This window comes from Chrysemys picta, chromosome 1 (genome assembly GCF_011386835.1).
Source record: "Chrysemys picta bellii isolate R12L10 chromosome 1, ASM1138683v2, whole genome shotgun sequence".
Taxonomy (NCBI): domain Eukaryota; kingdom Metazoa; phylum Chordata; order Testudines; family Emydidae; genus Chrysemys; species Chrysemys picta.
In genome coordinates this window covers 32,743,068-32,769,391 of record NC_088791.1, presented here as the reverse complement: position 1 = coordinate 32,769,391, position 26,324 = coordinate 32,743,068, and the positions used below count along the sequence as shown (strand labels likewise).

General features: G+C 41.6%; 1 protein-coding gene across 8 annotated transcripts in view; it reads right to left on the bottom strand.

Moving 5' to 3' along the window:
* TBC1D22A (TBC1 domain family member 22A) overlaps positions 1-26,324 on the bottom strand; it is a 438,695-nt gene that overhangs the window by 261,004 nt on the left and 151,367 nt on the right. For 5 of the 8 annotated variants that reach the window (XM_065554788.1, XM_065554783.1, XM_065554792.1 and 2 more), the window contains one exon: positions 2,257-2,369. In XM_065554788.1, the coding sequence (XP_065410860.1) occupies positions 2,257-2,369 (113 nt within the window). The remainder of the gene's footprint in view (positions 1-2,256; positions 2,370-26,324) is intronic. The other 3 variants (XM_065554772.1, XM_065554752.1, XM_065554763.1) reach the window with 2 other exon arrangements.

Genomic DNA, 26,324 nt, shown 5'->3' with positions numbered 1-26,324 from the left:
ACTTATGCTGCAGAACAGCTAGTGGTACTGAAAGCACCCACTTAACTTGCAATTGTACACTTGGGCACAGCTCATGGGATCAGAGACAAAACACAGTGTAAAAATCATAAATGTACAGCAAGCACCACAAAATTAATAGGTGCATTGTCAGTGTTATAGTCATAGATATGCACTAAGTGCCACACAATTCCTAACAGGCTCTCAAACAGCAGGGCCAGATGGAGCACAGTACACCAAACACATTACAGGGGCTCACTCTTAAAGTCCTCTTTAGCCTCCCTGAGCCATATAGCTGTGTTGAACTCTTCTGACAGCCCTTGTATCTGGCTATTCAAACTCAGCAGAAAGCCACTCCACCTCCAGTCTGGTAGCAACTTTTCTCCTTTGCTTCACAGATATTATGCAGGACACAGCATACAGCTATTGCCATTAGGATATTTTTCTCCCTGAGATCCAATCTTGTGAGTAAACAATGTCAGTGCCCCTTCAATCTACCCAAAGTACACTCAACCGTCACTCTGCAATGGTTGAGCCAATAGCTGAATCTTTTCCTTGCTATGGTGGCCAGTGTTCGGCTTCATGAGCCGGGGGAGTATGGGGTAGGCTGGGTTCCCCATGATCACTACTGGCATTTAAACATTGCCAATGGTAATCCGCTGGTCAGGAAAGAAAGTCCCAGTTGGACCTTTAGAGCAGCCTTGTGTTCTTAGAGATGTGAGTGTCATCCACCTTCCCTGACCAGTCAACACTGATGTTGCTGAAGCATCACCAGTGATCCACCAGCATTTGCATTAACCATAGAAAAAGAGCCCTTTCTGTTGATGTATTCTGTGGCAAGGTGCTCTGGGGCCAACATTTAGAGGTGCTCCATGAAAGCCTCCAGAAATCTTGAATTGGTTCTTGCTATGCACAGCAATCTGTCCTCCAGAAAATCATTATGCTCCCTCTGGCTCTGCAAATACCAGATGATCATGCAACCTGTGTTTGCAACGCTCATGACGACAGTGCAGAGCTGTGCAGGCTCCAGGCTTCTGCCAGAGATGGCAGACAGCAACAAGTCCTGTGCAAATTCATGTGATTTTCAAAATAGGCATGAAAATTATGGGATAGAGATAGCATTATGGGATGAAGAAACATGCATATTGGGAACTTGACTCTCCAGTCCGAGTCATCCCTTAACAACTTATTTCTGCCCCATTACGCATTGCCAAAACTTACCAAAACAGAGCGTGCTGGATGGTGGCGAGTTGCACACTGGTATAACTACACATGGTGCATCACACTGTGCACTGAAACAAGGACTTCTGCAGTGCCGACGCAAGGGAGCCAAGTATGTACATGCATAAGCGATATACCAACTGCAGCGGCTTTATGTCGACATAACTTGCATCAGCAAAAGTTTGTAGTGAATGTAATTAAATGCATGTAATTTGCTTTGTAAACTGAAAATTTTAAAAACACTAAACTTATTGTATTGTATGTTCGTGTTAAGGCATAGACTAATTTAAACCTCTTAAAATCTTATATTTTGACTATGTCTGGATCTAACAATCTCTTTTGGACTGTGCAGGTCCCCTCTATTCAAAACAGATAAGTTTAACTGAGGCTTTATTTCCTCATGTAGATGGTTCTAACTTTTATAGACACAGTTTTACTCCAACAGTTCATATATACAAAACCTGTATTTTAATGACTGCATTTGTTTATTTGGTGCATTTGACTGCAGTTTGTTCATCGTTTCCCATATAAAATCAGACCATAGCTCAAGATACCCTACAAACAAACTGGCGTACTAAAAAAAGGTTTTTAAAAGATTTTTTTTTTAAATCAGGATAGCCTATTTAAAGGTTACTCTGCTAGAAAGTGGATTTTGTTTAAAATAGTCAATTACAAAAATCCAGTTTCTCATTGTCCCTCATTGATCATTTTATGTGCAGACTTCAAACAATAAATGTAACAAAATGCTGCTTTACTAATAGACACCAAGTGCTTAAAATGTCTCTGGAATCACAACCTTCAATTTCATTCTCACATATCATAATGTATTAAGACATGTAGCAGTTCTGTACCAAAAAAGTTGTGCAGCATTTTTTAAAAATCCCTTCACCAAACTCGTGGCAGATTTACACTATGGGGAAATTTATGTTTTCCTCTATTTTTCTTACATGTACTTTTTCTCAACATCCTTAAAATAGTTCAAAGCCATGACATTAATCAGTTATCTTCACTAGTTAAGAACAGGATAAATCAATTTACCTGAATGCCATCAAGCAACTTGCTCATGCACCAGTAACTGTCAGCTTCAATGTTCTGCAGCACTTCTTCAGGCAGACTGGAAACATCAAAATTTTCCACTCCTCCTTCTTCTGCTGCGGAAAAAGAAAGAGGAAAAAGACAAGTCAACGAAGTGCACAGAATAAATAAAGCAAGGTTGAGAAAAATAATTGATAACAAAGAGCCACCTTGTATTCACAATCTTCAAAACCCATTATTTGAAAAGGGACTAAATGCATCATTTATTGCTCAACTGTGTCATTTACAGGTTCTAAATGTTAATGAATATTTAATTTATTGCAGACTGTGAAAATCCTGAATCATGTCCAATTAACTAGAATTCATATACAATAAATTATATAATTCTAGACATTTCACACCGGAGAGAGGAGTACCAAGAGCAATAAAAATAGTCTTCTAAAATATATAAACTTTTTTTTACAAATGACTCTGCAAAGATATTTGTGTATGTGGGTGTGCACGCACAAACATGTATGTGTTACTTCGTTATTTTCTTTAAAAAAGAAAAAAACAATTAAAAATATTCTTTCAAGGCACGGATTGTCTCTTTTCAGTGTTGGTACAGTTCCCCATCACAATGGGCCCTAATCCCAATGCTATAATAATATAAATAATTTTCTAATAATAAAAAAAGATATGAATAAATAAAAATTCTAATAATGTCCTCAATACATCCCAAACAGTGACAGTACGAAGATGTGCATTCAGCACAAAAATTATTAAGAATATACACCCGACGCACATTTTTTAAAGTTCCCCGAAGTCACACTGGCTGGCTACAACTCACTAGGATGCCCTAGATATGCCTTAATCAACCGCAGTGATGTCCAACCAGTGACCCTTTATTTGTAACAATTATAACCCTGGGGGGTGATTGTCTTGAGATGAAAACTGTGCTCTGTAAACTATTTCCTGTAATTTTTAAACTGGAGAGTTTGAATAGAATACGGGGGGCACCACCTCCCCAACAGCTGCCCACCACTTCCCTGTAGCCTAAGAAACAGCTGGTAGTGCTCTAAGTAGTTCGTGTTAATAGCTCCGGTTGTCCCACTGTCTGCCAGGCTATGGGAGCTAGAACTGGTTGTGAATTTTTCCACCAAAACTTTGCTGGAAAATGCAATAGCCAAAACAAACTTTTAGTGGAAAATTATCGTTTTTGACAAACCTTTCATAGGAAAGGTTTCTCAGATCCATGATGGAATTTCTAGTCAAAACTGCAGTGAGAGCAAGAGACTCTGCAGTTCAGAGGTTAGCTACCTTGGATGTAACACACCTCATTTCAAGTCCCTGCTTTGAATGACGAGTCTCCCACAGCTCAGATGAATTCCCTGTCCACCAGGCTATAGAGTCAGTGTCTCTCTGGCCCAATGAATATTTGATTATTTATAAAAGTGGAACGGCTACAACAGGATGGAGGGAGGGGGGAGGGGAGAGAGAGACAGACAGATACTACAGCCCAGTTATTAGGGCACTCACTGGGATGTGGGAACCCTGCTTGGCCTGATTCAGAGGATGGACTTGAAGCTGGGCCACCCACTTGTCAGGTGAGTTCCTTAGCCACTGGGCCATTCGGAACTATTCTGTAGTGGGTCTCTCTCTTTTTCATTAATTTTATTTGAAATGTCTCATGTTTACTCTGCATCAAAAAACAAATTGCAAAACCTCAACATTTTCTGCAATATGGATTTTTTGTTTTCCAGCCAGTCCTACTGGGAGCCCTGAGGTGCGCATGATATGAGCTGCCTAAGGCGTGGCCTAGCAAAGAATGAATCTCCACCTTTGCGTGGCCATAAAGCAGCACAGAACAGCAATTACCTGAGAAACTGAAAATCCACAGTAGATTAAAGCTCCCTGATATTCTGCCCCACACCCGCAGCCTGGGTGCTGCTCTAATTTGTCCCAGATGGCTGTGGTGGCCAAAGAACTATATGCCAGCTTGGAATAGCCAAGCTTGGGGTAGCTGCACTTTCCAACCACTTCCCCTTGGTCCTTACCATGCCCACTGCACCAGAGGCTGTTGGCAGGAAGACAGCTGTAACTGAGAAATCCCCAACAGGGAACTCATGGGCTGTTTCTACTCCCGTTGTGGCCCTGGAGTTTCACACAGGGAGTGGAATCAGACTGAGAATCTGACCCAAAATGCTAATTGTGATCTCTTGATCTTTTTGGAAATAATATGTTTGGCTCTCATGCTGACAACATTGGACATCACTGCATCATCCCAGGTAACAACCTGTAGCAGGGGTCAGATAAGGGACTAAACAAGTTTTGTTTGTTTGTCTTACTGTGTAGTGCAGTTTTGAACCTCTCTTTTTAAGTTCTATATATTTTGAAATATAAAAGAAAAAGAAAAACTTCTCAACAATGTGCCATAATTAAAAATGTGTCTGTTTCACTGGCCCTATCCACAAGCCAGCTGCAGAATCTAGTGTTACAGAAATGACATAATATGGAGAATCACAGCAGAGGTGTGAATCACTGAATCAACTTCAGAAAACTTAAATTTAAATGATTTTTCCTCTAAATACCTCTCTTACTCTTGTAACTGGGCATTCAGCACATAATTGTAGGATGAAGATATGTATTCATGTAATGACTGATTTATTTATTTTTTTAAAAGGCAAACCAAAAGAAGTAATGTGAAAGAAGAGAAGGAGGAGGTCTGATGCACAAAAGATAGAAGTTGTTTCAGGCAAAGTGGATAGAGTGAATAAAAAGAAAGTTACAAGTGAGAGAAGAGACAAGGAATAGCATACAGTAAGAAGAGACAGACAGGCAGTTGAAATGCGGAACAGAGTTGTGTATATAGAAGAATGAAGAAAAAAAACTTTATTCTATACACAGTATTTTTCACTAAAAAGTTTCAACATTGGTACTATGAACAATGCTAAAATGATCTTAAAATTTTCCTAATTTTTCCCTACTCAAACTCATATGCAGGCCTGATATTAAACTGCTAGATTATTCAAGGATCTCCTGATAAAAATTATAGCCACAAAACTTGCTTCTAAGAAATTAACAACCTGTGTGGCAAGAGGACATAATTAATCTAGATTATCTATTTTAAGAACAAAATTAAAAATTTTCTTTAAACTTCTCATCTTACTATTTGTAAGTATCAGAACCAAAAAAATGTATCTTTATAAAACAATATTAAGAGTATTAAAATGCAAGTGTAAAGTGTTTTGCAATTTAGCATTCAATAGTCAAAGTCTAGCTGTCTGTAAATACTTGTTTATCTGTAGAAGCAATTGTATATATTACAGAGAGCCATGATTAATCAGATACAGATTTATCAATTCAGCTGAGTCTCTTAAAAACAAGTTACTAGGTCAGCATCAATAACCAAGAAAGTTCTATGAAATACTTTTATCATTTTCCTTTTTTCCTAAGGACCTTTAAAAGCAACCTGATATTGCTCCTAGACTAATCAGCTAGAAAATTAGGAAACAGAGTGCTCAAGATCTAAAGCTTATATCATTACAACTCATAAACAACAACTATATGGTATTAGACACAATGCACTGAAGACCACTAGAAGTTTTCTTGTTGCTCCAACATGCTATATTTAGAAAAATCATTTCCACTGTTTTCACTATGCAGTATTATTTATAACAAACTTAAACATCTAATTCCATTTTTATGCATATTTGAGAATATCTATCAAAAAGACATTTAATAATTACTCCAACTCTAGAAATAAAATGAATATGCCACTCAGCAATTGCTACATTGAAAAAGCCAAACACTGAAATGTTAGAAAGGATGAGTAAGAAAACAAATTGATATGACATAGGCATACACAGAGTAAGTGTTAAATGTATGATTATTTGTGCTGATGGGGACTGTGGAACATATGTCTGAACTCCATAACTCTAGACAGGTCATGATGGGCAGACACATTGTCAAAGACGTGAAAATTACAGATCAAGTTCTTAAACCTCCTTCCAAAGTTTGCTCCAGTCATGCTCCAATGCGACATGATAGAAAATTCCAAAGATATAATGAAGGAAGAATCTCTCTGGCAAAACCCCAAAGAAAATAAATTAATTTGGTTATTTCATATATATATGACATAACACCACACATCAGAGGGCACTCCTGATGAAGGCAACAACTGCTGAGGCAGAAAGTTCTATGGGTAATATTTAGTGAATGCATGAAATTATAATCAGGTGACCTGCTTTGCAGATAGCCTTTGTACGTTTCTGCACCCTTCCCATGTTGCCATCACCCTTTCTGAATAAGCAGTGAAACCTAGAGGAAATTCTTGGCCTTAGTGTAGGCAAGCCTGTGAGATAATCTAATTATACAATTAGTCACTTCCCACCTTTTCTTCTTTGCATCTAGATGGCATGGGATTAACAGTAATTTGCCCTCATGAGGGTTAGCTTTTATAAGTACACACTCAAGACACATACATCCTTTGGGATAAATTGTATTCGGAGGAGTAAATATTTGGAAGTAATGACAACGTTTATTTTGTAAGTTTTCTGTGCTAATCATCATAGTACCTGAGCACCTCACTTAAATTAATAAATCTATCATAATACATGTCACTAAATATAGCATTACCCCAGTTTATAGATGGAAAATCAAAGCACCAAAAGATTAAGTGATTGTCCAAGGTGTCTCAGGAATTAAAAGAGCATCTGTTGAGACTCAGTTGAGTGCCTTAACCACAAAGCTATCATTTAGAAAGAGTCTGGGATTCCTAAGACTATGTTATTTCTGTGGAAAGTGAAATACTCCTCTTGCACAGACAAATCATCCAGTTCTGGCACTCTTCTGTCAGTGGTTATGGGAACAAGAAAAGCTGCTTTTACTGAAAGAAAGAGGGGATACTTCAGGGTTCATGCTGCATTCTTGTCAGGACATGCAAGACAAAGTTGAGATTCCAAGGGAGTTTATTTTGGGGGGTAGAGAGAGAAGAGAGGGCCTTTTTAGAGGATAAAGTATGACACCTTTATGAACCAAGACACAGGGGGATGTCTGGCAAGAAGTCTCATGTTCTGTCAGTGAACTGCTTGCAACAATAGGGAATGAGTGATTCCACTTAAAGGTGTTTAAGAAGCCAACCTGAAGGAGCTTGAGGATAACAATAGGATGCCTGGAATTTCTGCCTCTGCCTGCACAGCAGTATTCAAATTGGAGTTCTATCCAGGAAGTAGTATTCCAATTCTCTCTTCAGGACAACAGAACATTACTTTCTCTGCCTGGAATAAGCCTTTTATCATCAAATCTACATTCAGCAAGTGTCTGGGTATCAGACTGGGCCTTGTTGCAGAAACTCATGTGTGATGGTAACTTCACCTGTTCCAGTAGAGGAATCACCATTTCACAGAAACCATGCCTTATTATTGGTGGCGAGGCAGCCATTATTGCCATTTCTTCTTGCATCATCTTATGGATGCCTTTGGAAATCAAACAATCTGGAGATATGGAATTGAGAAGCATATAGCTCTTTGGAGCAGGGATTGTCATTCACTATATGTATTTATAGTCCCTAGCACAATTAGGCCCCCAATTTAGATTGGAGCCTCAAGGCACTACTATTGTACACGTAATGTCTTCTTACTCTGCATTCCCGCTCTCTAGAGTAGTACCTTAGTGATTTTGTTCTGCTGCATGTTAATCTATTCTTGGGATCCTGGGGGGTTTAACAACAAGGGAAACATTTTGGGGGTTATATGCTTATGGACTACCCCTGAGTTTATAGACTGCCTGCAGAGCCATTCTGCTCTTACATTTAGCATTATATCTATGCTCGTTGTTCTGTCTGATAAAATGTTTTTTGGCCAACAGAAAGAGTACCTCTGTCTCCTGCAATAGCAGTTCACATAACATTCTGGCTATTCAGGTAGGAGACATTGCTGATGTCCAATTTGATTAGGACATGGCTAAGATGGGTCAGGGTTGGAATGTCTAAAGGCCTAGTTTTGCTGCTTTTAAATTTAGTACTGACTTTTCTCCTGCCACTTTAGCAGGAAGTTGTGAAGAGAACCAATGATGGATGGATGCTAGTGCTCTCCAATTTCCTTTCGAATTGTGCCTTTATGCATCTACAGTGAGATGGTCCAGCCATAAAAAAAGATACCACATGGAAACAAAGAATCATCTCCTGATGAATGTGTTGAGTTACTTCTATACTTTTTAACAAGATTGTGCACTAATATTTGTAATATAGGGCAAGTAATACAAAGTGGTGTTTATATATAAACTGTATGCCAAATCATTTCAAAGAATAAAATTTAATTACAAGGAGACATATTAGGAGCATTATTTTCCACTAGTACCAGGAGACAGAAGTCCAGCAGTTTCTTCTGAATGCATATCTTAATACAGTTATCTATGCCTGTGTTACCTTCTGACTAAAATATTATTTTGTGATTATAGGGGGTTACAACTTGGACCCATGTGGAAACAAACTAGTGACCAATGTGGAGCCTCACATAAACAGCACATAACATTGGTGATCAGTGATCTCTGCTGGTTGCCCAGACATGTTAATGAGCTGATTTTAAATCTCTGATGCTCAAAATGGATTAGAACACGATTTGAGACCACCTCTCTCACCATACGATACTCCACAACTGTGATCAACAAAGACATGCCCATGCATTTTCAGGGTGATGGGCTGCAGGCAAGGCAATTTTTGTGCAGCATCCTCAAATGTGGAACTCTCCCCTCCCTGGGCTGTCCATAGCCCACATGTAATAACTTTTGGGAATTTTGTAAAGACCATCTTTTTTTTCCCCATCTGAAATTTGGAAAATGGGTGGGTATAGGAATATGTTTGATAATTATTATTAATTATTTGTATTATAGTAGCACCTAGGAACCCCAGTTATGGGCTAGGACTGTTCAAAACACAGCTGTTCAAACTCCAGAACAAAAAGATGGTAATGCCCTCCAAATAGTTTACAATTTAAGTGAGATTTGTTTAATCTAAGGTAAGTATGATTATTGTTAAGATTAAGATTCTGTAATGGAGTATTTTTAGTAAAAGTCACGGGCAAGAAACAAAAATTCACAGAAGCCGTGATCTGTCCCTGACTTTTACTAAAAATACCCTGGGGAGGCCAGGCACACCTGGGGGCTTGGAGCTGCTCCAGCCCCACCACTGTTCCAGCCCCAGGGGGTCTGACCTTACCCCAGCCACTGCTTCAGCCTGGGACTGCTGCTCTGGCAGCCCTGGGGTGACAGCTGCCCCAGAAGAAGTTGCACAATCCACGACCTCCATGACAGAATTGTATCCTTAATTATTGTTGAGGCATGGTGAATATTATGTGAAGGTGGACGAACAAGACAAATCTCACTTAAATCGTAAACTCTTTGGGGGCAGGACCATCTTTTTGCTCTGTGTTTTGAACAGCATCTAATGCAGTGCAGTCCTAGCCCACACTGGGGTGCCCAGGTGCTACTACAATACAAATAATTAACAACTATCACAAATATTCCTATACCCACCCTTTATCCATGATAAAGGCATGTTTTAATCATTCTGGAAGTGCCTCAAACATCAGACAAATACTTTAAAGAGAGCTGCAAAAGAAAAAGAGTGTGTGTGTGTACTTTTTGCATCTGTCTAGTGGATTAAGAAGGCACACCAGGTTTCCAAACATGTAAAAAACCCTTTGTTTTCTCTGCTTGTTCTTTACATTAGATATATAAGTGTTGTATGCAAAGTTTTTCCTGAAACACTCTGCACACTGCTGGAGGAAATGTTCATGACATCACAGATATCAAGAAACTGAAAAATGGAAAAGGGAATATTTCTAAAAAAGCAAAATAAGATGGGAGAGAAGCAGAAGGATTATTACTTATTACTTCAAAAGAATATGAAAGTACTATTTCATTTTAAACCTTTTCTAGGTTTTCCATTAGAAAACAAAGACAACTTTCAAATAGTATTTGTAGGATGACTGGTTTAAATTTGTATGCAATGAGTTCAATTCATAATAATAATATAAGTATTAAATAATGTGTGGATGAAAAAAAGCAACGGGCAAGTGTGCATTTGTATCAGTATGTGGGGGAAAAAATCACTGTATAAAAATTCTCAATTATAATGTCTCACAGCAATGTTTTTCATTTTCTTCAGTTTCCTGTGGAGATTTTCATCATGTTATCTATGTAAGTGTAGAAGACAGCAAAATAGATGCCTGAAGAAAACCTGCTGTGACACGGAGTTAAGTGACATGCTGATCTGAGTGTGTATGTTACTGCAAGTATTGCTATTAGCTGCTGTTTACTCCCTCCCAGTGTATTACCCTATGCTTGTGAAACTGTCCTCTGGGTGAAAGTCAGTAACTCATTAAGGAAAACTCTAACTAAATGCACACTCCACAGGCAGCAGAGACATGACAAAATGAAAGGAAATTAATTATAGCTTGTTACACGTACATTTTCCTGATGTTCCTATCAAATAAATGGGTTAAGTAGATGTGATTGTATTCAAATTCCTCAGATTTAAGAATGAGTGTCAGATTGAGATTAAGGCCACTCATCCTCTTTTTGGTGGGTCTGTTTAACTGTTATAATGAAATTCATATTAGTTTCCTCACTCTCTGCCTTTTAAAAGTACTTCGTGATTGCTGGAAGAGGAACCCCCCAGTTTTCAATAGAGACTGTAAGCAGATCTACCATGGCAGTAAGAATAAGGCATTAGCAACTGCTGCATGAGAGAGGCAGTTTTTTTTGTTGTTGTTGCTGTTTGTTTTTTAAATAGGCCGGTACTACGCTTGATCTTAGCTCATACAGAGCCTACTACTATGAAAAGTTTGTGAATATGCACAGACAGAATTGGATATGGAGGAAAAGTCTTAGACTCTTAATTGTTCCATGGACAGGGGAGATAAATTCCCATTATATCCTGAAAACACCAAGATAAGCAAAATTGTGCAGTGAGCAGTCTACAAGAAGGGCTTTAGTGTTGGAGGGGCCTTGTTTAAGTACTGAAAAGTTACTAAAGTATCATAGGATTGATCTCAGGTTCTCCCAGTGCTGCTCACCCAAAGCCAACTGACAGTAGGTCTTTTAGCACTGGTTTACACTACTAACTTATGTCAGGGGTGTGGAAAATCCATTCCCCCAAGCAACGCACTTACACCAACCGAATTCCCGATTTAGAGAGTGCTACGTCGACATGAGGGCTTCTCTTCTTGACATAGCTACACCCCCTCGAGATGCGGGAGTACCTCAGCCGACAGGAGAAACTCTCCCATCAGCAAAGGTAGCTTCTTCCCTAAGCGCTACAGTAGTGCAGCTGCGCCACTGCTGTGATGTAAGTGTAGACAAGCCCTTAAAGAACCAAGTACAGTTACTTGCATTCCCTACACCCTACAACTTTGGCCATTTTTATATGCCAATAATTAATGAGAAATCATTTCCAGTGTTGAGCTGCCAAATACGTAGTTTTGTCCAAACAATTTTTAAACTTTTTATTAATGTTACCAATTCTGGCACTATATTTTTCTTCTTTTGGTTTCTAAACATATTCCAGTCCACAGAGAATTTGGTCCATTAACTTGGTCAGTTGAAAACTGGAAAATAAACAACATGAAGCATGGTTCTGTTTATCTAAATGACTTGAGGTTGCTTCCTATTTATAAGATAACAATATCCTGAGCTAAAAAAAAAAACCTTAGAGACTGAAAGCCTGAGGGATTCTTATGTGGGGTACTGTTATTGTAGATTTAACTGGCAGCACTTTCCAGGAGTTGTTATGATGAAATATACTCCCTCCTCTGTACTCGGATAGGCAACTAATCTCATAACTGTGTCCAGATGCCTACAACAAAAAAAACGGAAGCCTTTTGCCCTTATCTCCTCCATATCGTATCACCCTACCTAATCCCAGCTTTCACATCATCATATCCTGTTCCTTCTGACTCCTTGAGGAAGGTTTAGTATCTCTTTACCGTTCCATAAAGAGCAATAATTTTTAAATTAAATATATTTCAGATCTAGGGTTTGATGGGATGACAACGTAGAGAGGAGGAAAGGTGTTTGTTATGAATTTTAATAGGAATTTTTGAGAGCAGAAGCCAATCAGAGAGAAAAGAGTTGCATAAACATTTTATAGGTACTGAGAAATAATCATCGTGAGATTATACAAATATGTGCACTGATTGGCTAACAACAGCTACCACCCAATCATAGTATAGATATTTACATACTGTATGATAGAGAAATAACGGGTCTTTATGCAAATTACAATCTTTCTGCCACAGTTCAAAATTGCATAATTGAGAAATAACAGCAAAGTTATGGGTCAGTAACTGTAGATCATCTGTATGCTGTGCTTGGCTGAGACAATTTCATCTCTATACATTTTATTTATCTTAAACATCCTGCTAGATATCAGTACTATAGTTCAATCATGGCATTTACTTGGTTGTAAAAATCTATTTTCAGCATTTTTAAAAAATATACTAACTTTCCAAATAATTCACCTTTTTAGTGAAAGTTCTTATACTTGGCCCCTGTTCAAAAGTAAACTCTTTGAAAAGTTTAATCAAAAACCACTCAGCAATTGCCAAATTACACAGAATTAGCTTTTTCCATTAAAAGAACTAACATTTCATAGGGCCTTAGCTCTTAAATAAACTAAGGAAATGTAAGGATCACTTTAAGTTTACAATTTTAGCCTTGATCCTGCAAACACCCATGCAGTCAAACCTTTCCCACCATGTGGGACCCCACTGAGGTCAATGGCGCTCCAGGACGGAACAGGGGACTACCTGAATGGACATTGTTGCAAGACCACTGGCCTTAAAAGCAAAAAGGAAACTGTCAAGAGGTGAATAAGTTATGGTTCTTATGATATTAACCTGCCTACATATATTCAGCAGACTAAACAGTATTCAAAATATTTTATATTTATGTACAATGTGCGCAACTTAATTTGATAAGAATCTCAATATGTCTCTGTTAATGCAACATGAAGTCAGTTATCCAAAACTCTGAGTGTATCTTTAAAAACACATACAATAAAAAAAAGTACTGAGACTTTGGGTCCAATTCTGTAGCTCTTAAATGGATAGCTGCAACTAAAACAGTGCGACTGCACACAAACACGGATTATTTATGTAGTGTAATGTTTGCAGGATCAGGCCCTTTAATATTCTGTTGTAAACAAGCTCCTCTAGGCATCTCTGAAGAAAGTCAAGATTATTCTGTAACTTGGGTTATGTCTATACGATCATTTATGTTGATATAACTTGTGTCATTCAGGGGTGTAATCCCCTCTTCTTCCTAAACAAGATAAATTACACCAATCTAAGCACCGGTGTGGACAGCGCTTTGTTGACGGGATAGCTTCTTCCATTGACATAGCTGCCATTGTTGCTCGCTGGAAATGGACTAAATAAGTTGATGGGACAGCTCCCTTGGAATATGTGCTAACTATTTATACTAAACTATCTATTTGGTCTTGTATTTAGCTGTGACATTCTGGTTACCTTTCCCAGACCTGAAGAAGAGCTCTGTCTAGCTTGAAAGCTTGTGTCTCTCACCAGCAGAAAATCGATCCAGTAAAAGATATTGCCTCACCCACCTCGTCTCAGGAGAGGGCAGGACAGTGCAGAATACACTTTTTGGGAAAGATTTGTGACCGGGAGTGTGCTGGGGTCATCCTGCAGGTAATAGCCAAAGCTGCTGAAACCCAGAGCATGGGTTGCTGACAGGCTGCTAGCATCAGAGTTAGTGGGCCAGGGCTGTAGCTACACACAGACACTCATAATGTGACCTGTATGCTGTCTGGCTATTTCTGAGCAGCCCAGGTTAGGAGCTACAACAGCAAAGCATTGAGAGGCACCAAAGGTTACAGGGCAGGTGGTAATACAATCACTCACTGGTCTGGATTGCATCCCAGAATGTGACACCATAGGTCGGGGTGGGCAAACTTTTTGGGCCGAGGGCCACATCTAGGTGGGGAAAATTGTATACACGGCCAGGGCAGGGGGTTGGGGTGCGGGAGGGAGTGCGGTGTGCAGAAAGGGGCTCAGGGCAAGGGATTGGGGCAGAGGAGGGGTGCGGAGTGTATGAGGGGGCTCAGGGCAGGGGGTTGGGTGCAGGAGGAGTGCGGACTGCGGGAGGGGGTTCAGGGCAGGGAATTGGGGTGCAGGTGGGATGCGAGGTGCAGGGAGTTGGGGGGTGGGGCACAGGCGGGGTTCAGGCTCCGGCCCAGCGCCGCTTACCTAAAGCGGCGCTGGGGTGGCACCGGCGCACAGAGGGACCAGGACTGGTTCCCTGCATGCCTGTCCTGGCCCTGTGCCACTCCAGGAAATGCTGAGGCCCCTGGGGGATGGGGGGCAGAGGACTCCACTTGTTCTGTCCTTGCCGCGCCTCCAGGTACCTCCCCGAAGCTCCCATTGGCCGCGGTTCCCTGTTCCCGGTCAATGGGAGCTGCGGGGGTGGTGCCTGGAGGCAAGGGCAATGCACGGGAGCCCTCTGCCCCCCTGCCCGTGGGCCGCAGGAACGCTGTATGGTCTGCTTCTGAGAGCGGCGCGGGGCCCATGGCGCCATGGGGGGCAATTCCGCGGGCCGGATCCAAAGCCCTGAGGGGCTGGAGCTGGTCCGCGGGTCATGGTTTGCCCACCCCTGCCATAGATAATTCAAAGTTTGGGACCCTGTGGGTGTTCCAGTTGAGAGCAGAAGTAGGTGATGGTCAAGTATTTCTTTGCTGCAGTTTTGTTTAATTACAAAGAAAATACAAAATCCTGTGTGTCTGAACGCAGAGGGAATCAATTCGCAGGAAACAGCTTTTTTTGCTCACAGCACCAAGAGCAGTGTTTTCCAGCCTGCACCCTGACCCCTGCACCCCCGACTCCTATACTTTCAGCTGCTCTTTCTCACTCAGTCTGTTCTCAGCCTCTGTATGTTCTCTCCATTCCCTCCTTCTGGTGCTAGTATCTGGGCAGACTGTTAGGCTGTGTTTTAGGTGTGGCCCCTTATAACTGACTTAAAAGGGGAACTCATTCACACATTAGTTTTAAAAGGTTTTAATTCAAAGACAACAAGGAATCATGCAGCTCATAAAAGGCATCTCAAATTGAGCATGTAATACTACTGTACACTTTTGGAAATTTCCCATTTTTAAGTATGTTTCCCCACATGTAGCTTATTAGCATTTCTCAAAAACATTGAGGGGAGATTACCCTTCTGTTTAGTTTGCAATATATGAGTCAAGAGATATTATCTATTTTTCAAATGTGATTATTGTCTCATAAAATAAAGACAAACCAATACATTCCTTTCTAGCTAACTAGAACAATTAAAAAATTGGCAAAAGGGATGATTTCTGAACTGCTGGTCATGCAAATACATTTTTGACATTATATAAAGTGTTGTCCTGAAAAAGATTAAATGCAAATGTTCCTGGGAAATGGGCAATTGTACCAGATATGCTTCTTAAACTACTTAAGGAGATCTCCCAATGCTGTAACGATTGTTGTTATACAGTGACTAGAGTTCAAGACTAGACAAAGTGTTTATACTCCCTCCGGCTGGGAGAAATTGAGAGCACTTGAAAGGTCATACACTAGTTTTCATAAGTATAAGAAGTCCCTCCTCTAGGCCACTCAAAGTAATTACACTTGCAGTGACTTTGCAAAAAGCCATTTGCCTTGTCCTCCAGGTCAGAGGTAATTTCACAAACTAATATGGATGTTAGAATAACTGTTTATAGTAAGTAGTTCCATATAAGTCAGATTAATTTTTAAGTCATTATTTCTCAGGCTGAAAAGTAAGGCTATTTACATTACTTCTTTAGGAAATTGTGTCAATTCCATTCAGCTTGGGCAATGTCATCACCATAGTCATAATAGCCAGAGTCAATAATCCATTTCCTTTGTGATAAAGTGACTGATCATATATAACTTTTAGCTGTAATAAACATCAGTAATCTGTAAGAGGTCACTTTTTAAAAATCAAACTAACAAGCCTGATAGAAAACCAGGAACAAGAGAAAAGTCATTCTAGATAGTCTGCATGGGATATAAGAAAAGGAGGGTGGCACAAAGGAGGACATCACCCACTTAGTCATCATTACTCTGCCTTGATATCAGGCCAAAAAAGTGATGCTACAGCCTGAGAATCTGGCAGTAAAGAAAAGCAAACCCCTGGAACACATAATAGAAACCTACGCAAATCCCAGCCAAGAATGGCACGAGGAAGGCACTTTAAGGAAATCAATCAAACACTCAGCATCTTGGAAATGTCGTATGTCACACACTTTTGAAGAGCAAAACCGAAAGAACTGAATTAGCACAGACGCATAACCAGAATGCAAAGACATTTGTTAATAATGCCAACATGATCTCAAAAGAAGAATCTATCACCAAGATTTGGTTAGATGATGCCATAAGGTCACAGCTAACCTATGTTTGTGTCCTAATATATCAATATATCAAAATCCTACATCAGACAAGGAAGGTACAGTGGCCATCACCTTCTTACCCAACTTCCAGTGTAAAAGGAACCACTTCCCAAAAATACAGACATTAAAGTAAGTCCACCTTATTATGTCAAACTAGGGATAGAAACAAACAGGAATACTCTGATAAAGAGGTCAAATCATATATGGCAGATTTATCTGGTTATCTACCCAGAAGAGAACACCTACCAAACTCAGTAATGGAATCCTCAAGATTCTTTTCCCTCCTTCTTCACTACCCACATAGGCAATGCTGCTGTCACCTAGCTAGCAATATTTAGATAGCAATAGCAAGATTTTAGTTGATATTACAACCACAGGTTGCTCACAAGTCATACTTGGCCCAATTACTCACCCAGCCAGCCCCACATATACACCAGATCTTATTTTAAGCATAGTCTTAGACCTCAGAAATTTGGAAAAACATCTCTATTCTCCCAGATAGATCACCACTATTTTAAAAAGAGAGGCAAAAAGGATATACAACTAATTTAGCACTTTGGGTTGTTTGTTATCACGTCACCTTGCTGAGCCACTAACCATTGCAGCACTTGTGGAAGTTTTAAAGTACCTGTGTGATAGCAAAATATGTAAAATTTTAGGAAGAGTTATAATTGGTGCATGTAAACAACTTGAAGCATCTTTTTAACAAAACAGATACCAGTATGTTTCTGCAGAAAGAAAAGAAACACAACTGGACTAAAACAAACAAGAAATTACATAATAAAATATTAGTTGCAGCAATATATCTAAAGCCCATTATAGAATATATACTGCACAATGTTATTACATGTCCTTAGGAGCTGAAGACAATAAGTATTTAGCTAGAGAATGTGGATTTTACATATCAGCTGACAGAGGAGGCAATGCATTTCATCTCCCAAGAAGAAAAGATGCAAGCTGGATCACTGTTCAGCAGTCTGTGCCAAACGACTGATGAAGTTACACTGGCACTTGCACAACAACAAGAAGCCAGTCAATTATTTTCCACCAGAAGTTACAATATATAGAGATAACGACTTTAAAAGAATGAAGGCACCACTCCAGAACTACAGGGAAAAAATCCAGGATTGATACCGGAAAGGAGATGACAGAAAAAGAATTCATGGGGAATATTTTATGTCACTATGCTTTGCACATCTACTACGTATACCTAGTAGTCATAACAACATAGATACTATATTTTGACTATACATCATACAGGGAAGGATGTGAGTATCTTTTAAAAAGTAAACATGATAATACAAATGAGAAATAGAGCTGGTGGGGACCTCAAAAAGGCATCTAGTCCATGCCCCACAATAGTGGTAAGCAGGCAATTCATAACCCTCAAAGTACAGCTCTTTGTCCACATGCATCTCACCAGAGGCAATTCTCTAAATCAGTACTACTAGATACATTCAAGCAGGTTCAACCATGGAGTTTCCCCTCCATGAGATGGGAGAACTCCAGGCTGGGGTGCTGTAGATGACCATGGTCCTGTGTGATGAGGTCCAGGAGCATAGGGAGGGCTACTGACCTCTCCACTGATAGGTTCAGCAATGCAGTGAACCAATGCTGGTGGAGCTATGCTGGTGCTGTGAGGATCACTGAAACCCTGTCCCGCCAGACCTTGAGGAGGACCTTGTGTATGAGAGGGAAGGGAGGGAACGCATATACCAGGTGACCCATCCACAGAAGGTGAAAAGCGTCTGCTATGGAGCCGTGACTGTGGTTCTGAAAGGAGCAGAACAGCTGGCACTTTCTATTGATCTGAGTCGCAAACAGGTCCATGCGGGGATAGCCCCACCCCTGGAAGATGGGAAGGGCAATGTCCGCTCTAAGTGACCACTCGTGAGTGTTGAACAAGTGGCTGAGGTGGTCCTCTAGTTCATTCTGTGCTCCTGGCAGATACAAGGCCTGTAGCTGGATGGAGCATTTGATGCAGAAGTCCTACAGTCAGACAACTTCCTGACACAGGGGAGAGGAGCGAGCACGACCCTGTTTGTTTATATAGAATATTGCTGTGGTGTTGTCCATTAACACTGAGACACACTTGCCCTGAAGATGGACCTGGAACGTCTGGCAATCCAGGCGAACCGCTCTCAGCTCTCTGACATTGATATGTAGCAATAGTTCTGGTTGTGACCACAGGCCTTGAGTTCTGATACCGCCCAGGTGCGCTCCCCAGCCCATATCCAATGCGTCCATGACTAGCGACAATGAGGACTGAGGCTTGGCGAAGGGCACACCTGCACAGACCACCTGAGATTGTAGCCACCAGCTGAGGGACTCGAGAATCGGGGGGGAGGGGAGGAGAGGGGGTAGGAGGGTAACCAATCTGTCTAGAGAGTCCCGGCAGGGTCTGTATATCTTCGCCAACCAAGCCTGGAGGGGGCAAAGGTGCAATGTGGCGTGTTGTACTACATACGTGCAGGCCAACATATGCCCCAGAAACTTCATGCAATTTCTGGCCGCAGTTGTTGGAAACTGGCAGAGGCTCTTGATGATGTCCCTGATGCTTTGGAACCGGGACTCGGGCAGGGAAGCTCTGGCTTGAGTAGAATTTATTGAGGCTTTCCTGGATTCCATTTTTTGGGTTGGGGCTAGGGTAGGCTTGGGCACATTCAGAATGAGCCCCAGACTGCTGAGTGGTGCATGCCAACGCCACGTGCTCTTGCACTTGAGAATTACCCTTGATGAGCCAGTCATCGAGGTACGGGAAGACCTGTACCCGGCATTTGCGGAGGAAAGCTGCCACAACTGCCATGCATTTTGTGAACATGCGAGGGGCCGTTGAAAACCCGAACAGGAGTACAGTGAACTGGTAGTATCGGCCGCTGACCACGAATCTCAGGAATCATCTGTGCGCTGGAATAATTGACATATGGAAGTACGCGTCCTTCAGGTCCAGGGCAGCATACCAGTCCCCTGGATCCAGGGAAGGAATGATGGATGGTGGCCAGAGAGACCATATGAAACTTCAGCTTTCTTATAAACATATTGAGGTTTTGCAGATCCAGGATAGACCTGAGCCTATCTTTGGAAGTAGGGATAAGGAGATATCGGGACTAGAATCTCCTGCCCCTGAACTCCTGAGGAATCTCCTCTATCGCTCCTAGAGCAAGAAGTGATTGCACCTCCTGTAGGAGTTGCTCGTGAGAAGGGTCCCTGAAGAGGGATGGGGAAGGTCGATAGGAGGGCGCAAGGGCACAGAATTGGATAGAATATCCCACCCTTACCATGCTCAGGAGCCAGTGATCTGAAGTAATCTGGGCCCAGTCCTGGTAGTAGTGAGACAGACAACTGACAAAGGGAGGGAAAGGATCCGAGACTTGGGCTGGTGCTCCATCTCGGACGCACTTTCAAAAGTTTGGCTTCGAACCGGGGGACTGCTTGGAGGAGCCCTGGCCCGAGGACAACTGCGGAGGACACCTCCTGTTGTTTCTGCCCCTCTGTTGATTATAGTCCGTCTTGTCAGCAAATAGCCCTGCACTGTCAAATGGAAGGCCCTGTATTGTATTCTGGACCTCCGCCGGGAGTCCTGAAACCTGTAGCCATGAGTTATGCCTTATTGTAATGGCCATAGCCATAGTTCACGCCGCCAAGTTGGTGGAGTCCAACGCAGCTTGGAGGGAGATTCTAGCCACCACTCTGCCCTCTCTAGAATTGCAGCAAATTCCTGTTGTGACTCAGACGGGAGTTTCTCCTGAAACTTGGAGAGGGCGTTCCAAGAGTTGTATGTGTAGTGGCTAAGTACCGCCTTCTGGCTGGAAATTCGAAGCTGAAGCCACTCGGTCAAGTATACCTTTTGACTGAAGAGATCCATCTTCTTGGCATCCTTATTTTTAGGGGCAGGACCCAGTTGCCCCTGCCACTCTCTGTGGTTTGCTGCAATGACCACCAAGGTCCCAGGTTGGGGGTGGGTAAAGAGGTGCTCATACCTCTTTTGTAGTACGAAGTAACGCCTCTCTACATCCCTGGCCGTAGGTAGTATAGAGGTGGGGATCTGCCAGAGTACCTTCATGGTGTTTTGTATAGTTTTTATAAGTGGCAGTGACACCTTGGAGGGATGCTCCGGGGCAAGTATATTGACCATCGGGTCAGAGTCCTCCACAACCTCCTCAGTTTGCATATTGAGTTTTTGGGCCACCCTCCTAAGGAGGTCCTGGTGTATTGCCGGGAGGGACATAGTAGTGCCTGCTACTGCCTTGTCCGGCAAGGAAGAAGATGAGGCTTGAGGTGGGACAAAGTCTTCCTGCCCCTCCGGTTCCCTGGTGACCTCAAGGACATCCACTTACTGCTGCAACTGGTGGTGCAGGAGCCGCAGGGGTTGGCAGCTCTGACAATGCACCCGATCCAGCAAGCCTGGGTCTGAACCCCGTGGTGGGTTCTCAGGAACCCTGGACGTGTCGGGGGCAATGGAAACTACTGATGCCACCCTGGAACTATGCCCTTTGGCCTGGTGATAGGCCAAAGGTGTCCAAAAGGGCCATTGTATGGGGCCCTGCCACTGGGGTGGCCAGAACATCGTCAGTACTGAGGGATCCTCCACTCTACGGTACCAAGACTGGTGCCGGAATCTTGAGCGGTACCAGCTGTGTCAGGACACGAACAACTCCGCCTCTGACTCAGAGGAATAGTCAGAGCAGGATAGGTGGTGCTGCCATCGGTGCCGCAGACAGTGCCGCCGACGGTGCCCAAAGTGGTGCAGCAGATGTACTGGGCATCAGCGCTGCAGGATGACCCTGGGCTTGCGCCATCTGCACCTGAACCGGTACCTGGGAATGTGAGGCGGGGGACTGTGCCATCATGGCAATCAAGTCCTGCGCAGCCTTGAAAGTGTCTGGTATGGCAGGAAGGTCCAGGTCCTCCTCCATCACCTCCCAGATCAGGAAGTCCACTGACACCAGCTTCAAAATGGTGTCAGGACCGATGGACCAGCCTTCTGGCATCCCAGCATGGGATGCACCCATACTGGTGACCTGTTTGCTCTTCTTTGCAGGGGAACGGCCCCTCTCCTCCTTTTTCTTCCTATGCAGCACCAGGGATTGTGATTGGTGCCACACTGATGAGCTGGCCTTCCGCACCAGGGAGCCGTGCCAATGCTCCTTATGTGAGTCCTTCCGCAGTGCCAAGGTATCCCACGCTGAGGCCGGTGCATTGTGCACCAAGGCCGCCGGTGACGTCTCTTGTGCCGGTTATCAAGTATCAGGAGGTAGCCATGTTAGTCTGTATCCACAAAAACAACAAGGAGTCCGGTAGCACCTTAAAGACTAACAGATGTATGGAGTGAAAATTAAAGATGCAGGCATTTATGATGCCGTGGCCCCAGAGGTTCGGTGCCTGCATCTGTAATTTTCACTCCATGCATCTGAAGAAGTGAGTTTTTTTACCCACGAAAGCTTTTGCCCAAATAAATGTTAGTCTTTAAGGTGCCACCGGACTCCTTGTTGTTCTTGTGCCGGTTGAGGCCAGAGAGCGGACTCCATTAAAAGGAGTTTCAGCTGATAGTCTCTCTCACTTTTGGTTCTGGGCTTGAAGCCTCTGCAAATACTACCCTTGTCCTGCAAATGTCCCTCTTCCAGGCACTTCAGACAAGCAGCATGCAGATCCCCTCTGGGAATAGGCTTCCCACAATCTATCACACAGCTTGAACCTCTGGGGCCGCAACATGCCCCAATGGCAGGGAAAAACTTAGCGGAGGGGGAGGGACCTCAACTTTAACTAAGAAACTTACTAACTACTAATGATTAACAAATATGTACAGGAAAAAACAATACGAAAGCACTTGCTAACGCAAGAGACAAGTTGCTCCAAAGACTGTCAGTGGTGGTAAGAAGGAACTGAGCAGGCAGCGGGTCGGCAGGGACCTATCTACACCGCCATCAAGCCACCACTCCAGGGGGTTCTGTAGCCGACCCAATCGGAACCGCTATGGTAAAACCTTCTGACGATCGTGCACACAGCACACGCACACACCTATGGGAATGGACATGAGCAAGCACTCGAACAAGAATAACTTTTATTGGACCAACTTTCAGACATAGCGTCTCCTCAACCTTAACTATAGCATCGCTACCACACCACTACACTATACACTCCTTTCTAAGGAATGCATTCAATCCTTAGCAATGTGGGAAAAGGTATTTGATTTGTAAGAAAAATAGGTCTTTTATAATGAAAAAAATCCATTAAAAAACAAACAAAAGCTGAAATCTCTATAAATGGTTCTGTATAGCAGTGAACCACAAATTGGCCCAAAAAAGTACCGATGCCAATCATAACACACAATCCCTTGTGTACTGGAACTGAATTCAGTGCTGGTGGGGATTGATGATGCTAGTGGAAGGTTGAGTGTGGGATTGGGTTTTGAATGGCTGATTTTAGCTGCAGTCTTTTCCTCCTACTCCAGTAAATGTTCAAAGGGAAATGGAAGAATTTCCATCACTTGAGACTGAACTGGACAAAATTCTAAAAAGTGTACTGAAATGATCCTGTATGCACAGAGAAATGGACTCCAGCTTCTTTGGTTCTACTAAATGAACTAAATAAAACTATACTTACTCTTTCTACTGGATGAACAACATGCAGTTCAGTAGGTTTTTTTTTTTTTTAAATCATATTTATCCAATAGTATAAAACAACTCCCCGCAAATCTTATGATTCACTATATAAAATAGTACTAATTTTAAAACATGCATATAAAAACTAAGAACATTGGAGATACCTGTATTTTTTTAAATGAATATTGTGTGTACCTCTGTCTATATATACCTCTACCCTGGTATAACGCTGTCCTCGGGAGCCAAAAAATCTTACCGCGTTATAGGTGAAACCCTGTTATAGCGAACTTGCTTTGATCCGCCGGACTGCGCTGCCCTGCCCCCCCAGAGCACTGTTTTACCGCGTTATACCCGAATTAGTGTTATATCGGGTCGCGTTATATCGGGGTAGAGGTGTAATTATCCATGTGTCTGCTACATGGGTACAATCAGTTAACTTAGTTCAGGGAAGTTCTCCAGGAAGCCAGACCGTGACTAATTTGATTTCTGATGCTTACTGCATAATATAGTGAATCCACTATTGGAAGTCTACCTCTTACCAACAAGATGTAGATGTCCAATGACAGATAAAGGAACTCTGAAATGGTTAAAAAGGCTGCCTGTGAACTCAGGAGTGGAGACAGTGACTAACAGTCAGACTCAAACAGAGACAGCAAGGAGTGTAGACTGTCCCTCCCAGCTCCAGCGCTGTGAGTGCTTATGACAAGTAGGGCCTACCAAAAGGTGCAAGGAAAGGTAAGGTAAGGCCTTTAGTTCTTTTAGTCCTTTCCCCTACTGATGGTTATGGTTCCTATGGATAAATAATAAATACTTTGTTTTGAAAAGGCTGTTCAGTCTCACAGCATTTTCATACTAATCACAGGCCAAGGGAAGGCTATAGCTGCAACCAAACCCCAGTTCGACCTGCTGAAGACTCAGCTGATGAAATGGAGTGCTGTAAGCTGAGGCCTAGTCTAAAAGTGGGGTGATTTGAAGGATACCACCCTGAAAGAAGTACAGGCTCAGGCAGTTCAGGGAGACAGAGAGGGTCAAAAGGTACACCTCACCCTGAAACAGTAAAAAATTAAAATTTCTTCTAAATACAACATAAAAATGCAAGTAATGCTACATAAATAGGACTGAGTCATGCAAAGGATTTAAAATGTTGTGGTTACAGTATGCAAATAACCTTTTAAAAACAAACTTTTTAAAAAGACAAACACATATTCCTTTTCTTAAGATACTATTCCCCATATTCCTATTGTTATAGTAATTAATTAAAGCATCTTTGGCTAAGTGAAAGTCAAATTAATAAGCCACTTTTGTAATAATGAATCAAGAAATCATAAATTGAATTTCTCATAAGGAATAATATACCATGTAACATTAGACTGTTTATTCCATTAGCTTAACTTAATTACACAACTCACTATATAACTACCAAAGCCTTAATACAGTTACTAGAATTACAAAGTGCGTCTACTAATTGAGGGAAAATAGCTGTCGAGAACGGCATTTCTACTCTCAACTATTAAACTTTCTTAATCAATCTGCTTTAATTGCTACTGAACACAGGTTATAAACAACAAATTTGTGGTGCAGTTAAACTCTACAAAGCTAACTCTTGTTTGCAATCGATTAGAATTCTTATTTGTTGTTCCCCAGTACAGCTTTGGCTTTTGTCCAGTGAAATACAATCAAGTGTTCCTAATTCTGATACGGACCATATTCAAGTGTTTATTATTGCACAGGAAAAGTATATATATCTAGCTACATAGAACCAGGTATTTTAATTTAAATGGTCTCTTCAGGGAAGGAATCCTGTCTTTTGTTTGTTAAGACCCAGTGATATTTATACAGCCTAAAAAAATAAATTATTACTCTCATCCTGTGGTGATAAGTGCCAGCAATGACTATAAAATGACATGGTAAGGCTAACGTCAATGTTTTAATATACATATGAAGTGGATATGTAACTAATCAAACCATAACTTTGAATTTTGTGAATTCACTGAATTTACTATATCAAATGTCTAGTACCAATTGTGGTGGTATTACCTATGTTTTTATACTCTGGACAGATGAATACCTCAAAGTGAATTAAAAAGTAGAACACGAGTATATGCGTGCACACACACAAAATTCCATTCTAGACTGAGAAAACTTTCCCAACAAAAACATTTTGCTGAAACTGGTACGTTCCTGTGAAGAGTTTCAGTTTAAACAAATCTCCATTTTCCAACAAATAAAACAACAATCTCTATTAAGAAAACTTCATTTCACATAGACTCATTATAAAAGATGGTAAATTCTGCTAATTAGCAATCTGGGCGAGATGTATCAGTAATTTTGGAGGTTAAAAGCACTGCATTCTTATTACCACTCTCTTGAGACTTCCAGTTCTCCATCTCACAGCAAGTTTTACATTTAATAAAATAAGTTGTGTACCAAGTCCACCTCTTCAGAAATCCTAATTACTTTCATACCTCATCTAATGGGAGCCGCAGAAGCTTCTGGGAACCATAAGAGCAGGCAAAAGAAATTCTAATCAGCCCAACATGTAAAACTACAATAACAAAAGTAAATGGATCAATGTTCTTCTAGAGAAAGACATCAGTGACCCTATCTAGAGCTGTAGCCATGGAATAATATGTGACAAATCCTGTTCCCATTCATTGCTGGCACCTCCTGACGTTCTGTTGAACATGGGGAAGCATTATTTGAGTGCATGTAGGACACTTGCACTTGCTAGGCCCCCCTGGATGCCGGTAAGATTCTGAGATTTAGAAGTGGGGGAGGACTGGGAAAATTTAACTGCCATTACACAGATTCACTTGTTGTTCCCCTTACATGGAAAAGCCAAACAAACAAAACCAACAGTTCATGCCAACAGCTAACCAATCATTAATTTTGTCTTTCCTTTCCCCTTCCCTCCCAGTGTTTCACACTAGCTATTGTTGAAGGTCAAGCTTTCTCTAAATGAATTAGTTTCTAAGCACAGCATCATTTTGGAACTTAAGATGAACACTCCATGTATATGCTTTTGCTGACTCTGAACTGGACAT